This window comes from Monopterus albus, unplaced genomic scaffold (assembly GCF_001952655.1).
Source record: "Monopterus albus unplaced genomic scaffold, M_albus_1.0 scaffold176.1, whole genome shotgun sequence".
Lineage (NCBI taxonomy): Eukaryota > Metazoa > Chordata > Actinopteri > Synbranchiformes > Synbranchidae > Monopterus > Monopterus albus.
The window spans coordinates 857292-857811 of NW_018128056.1; the positions used below are offsets into that span (position 1 = coordinate 857292).

Below are 520 nucleotides of genomic sequence, written 5' to 3' on the forward strand. Positions count from 1 at the left end.
TGTGTTGAGAGCAGAGAAATCATTTCCATAGAGAGGAGGCTTTGCATCGTCAGCTGATCCTCCAGTGAACTGAGAAGGTTTATAGTCCTGTGAGTTCAACGCTGCAGGACTCAGATCTGTCAGTCGACACAGCAGGAACCACAACCACCATGACTCTCATCACCATCCTCGTCTGGACGCTGGTCTGCTGCTGTTTTACAGGTTCATTCACTCAGCTACTTTTCAAACACGCTGCCTGTTCTCTCATTGATTTTTACTGACAAATGAATGATTGTTTTTGTTTGCAGGATGCAGCGGTCAGGTGACTGTGACTCAGCCTCCAGTGGTGACATCTAGTCCAGGATCCACTGTCACTCTGACCTGTAAAATCGACCAAGCTGTCGCAACCTGTAGTGGTGCGCAGTGTATGTTCTGGTATCAACACAAATCTGGGCAGCCTCCAAAGCTCCTTATAAGACATGCGAGCATAAGACACTCAGGAACTCCAGACCGCTTTAGTGGCAGTGGAACAGGCAGTGAC

General features: G+C 48.5%; 1 protein-coding gene across 1 annotated transcript in view; it reads left to right on the plus strand.

Annotated features, from left to right (window-relative positions):
- Positions 1–404, plus strand: part of LOC109969624 (serine/threonine-protein kinase PAK 2-like) — a gene marked incomplete at its 3' end in the record, with an annotated part of 14068 nt that extends 13664 nt beyond the window's left edge. Inside the window, exon 7 of the mRNA XM_020616647.1 lies at positions 288–404. Coding sequence (XP_020472303.1) covers positions 288–404 — 117 coding nt within the window. The remainder of the gene's footprint in view (positions 1–287) is intronic.
- Between the last annotated feature and the right edge of the window lie 116 nt (positions 405–520).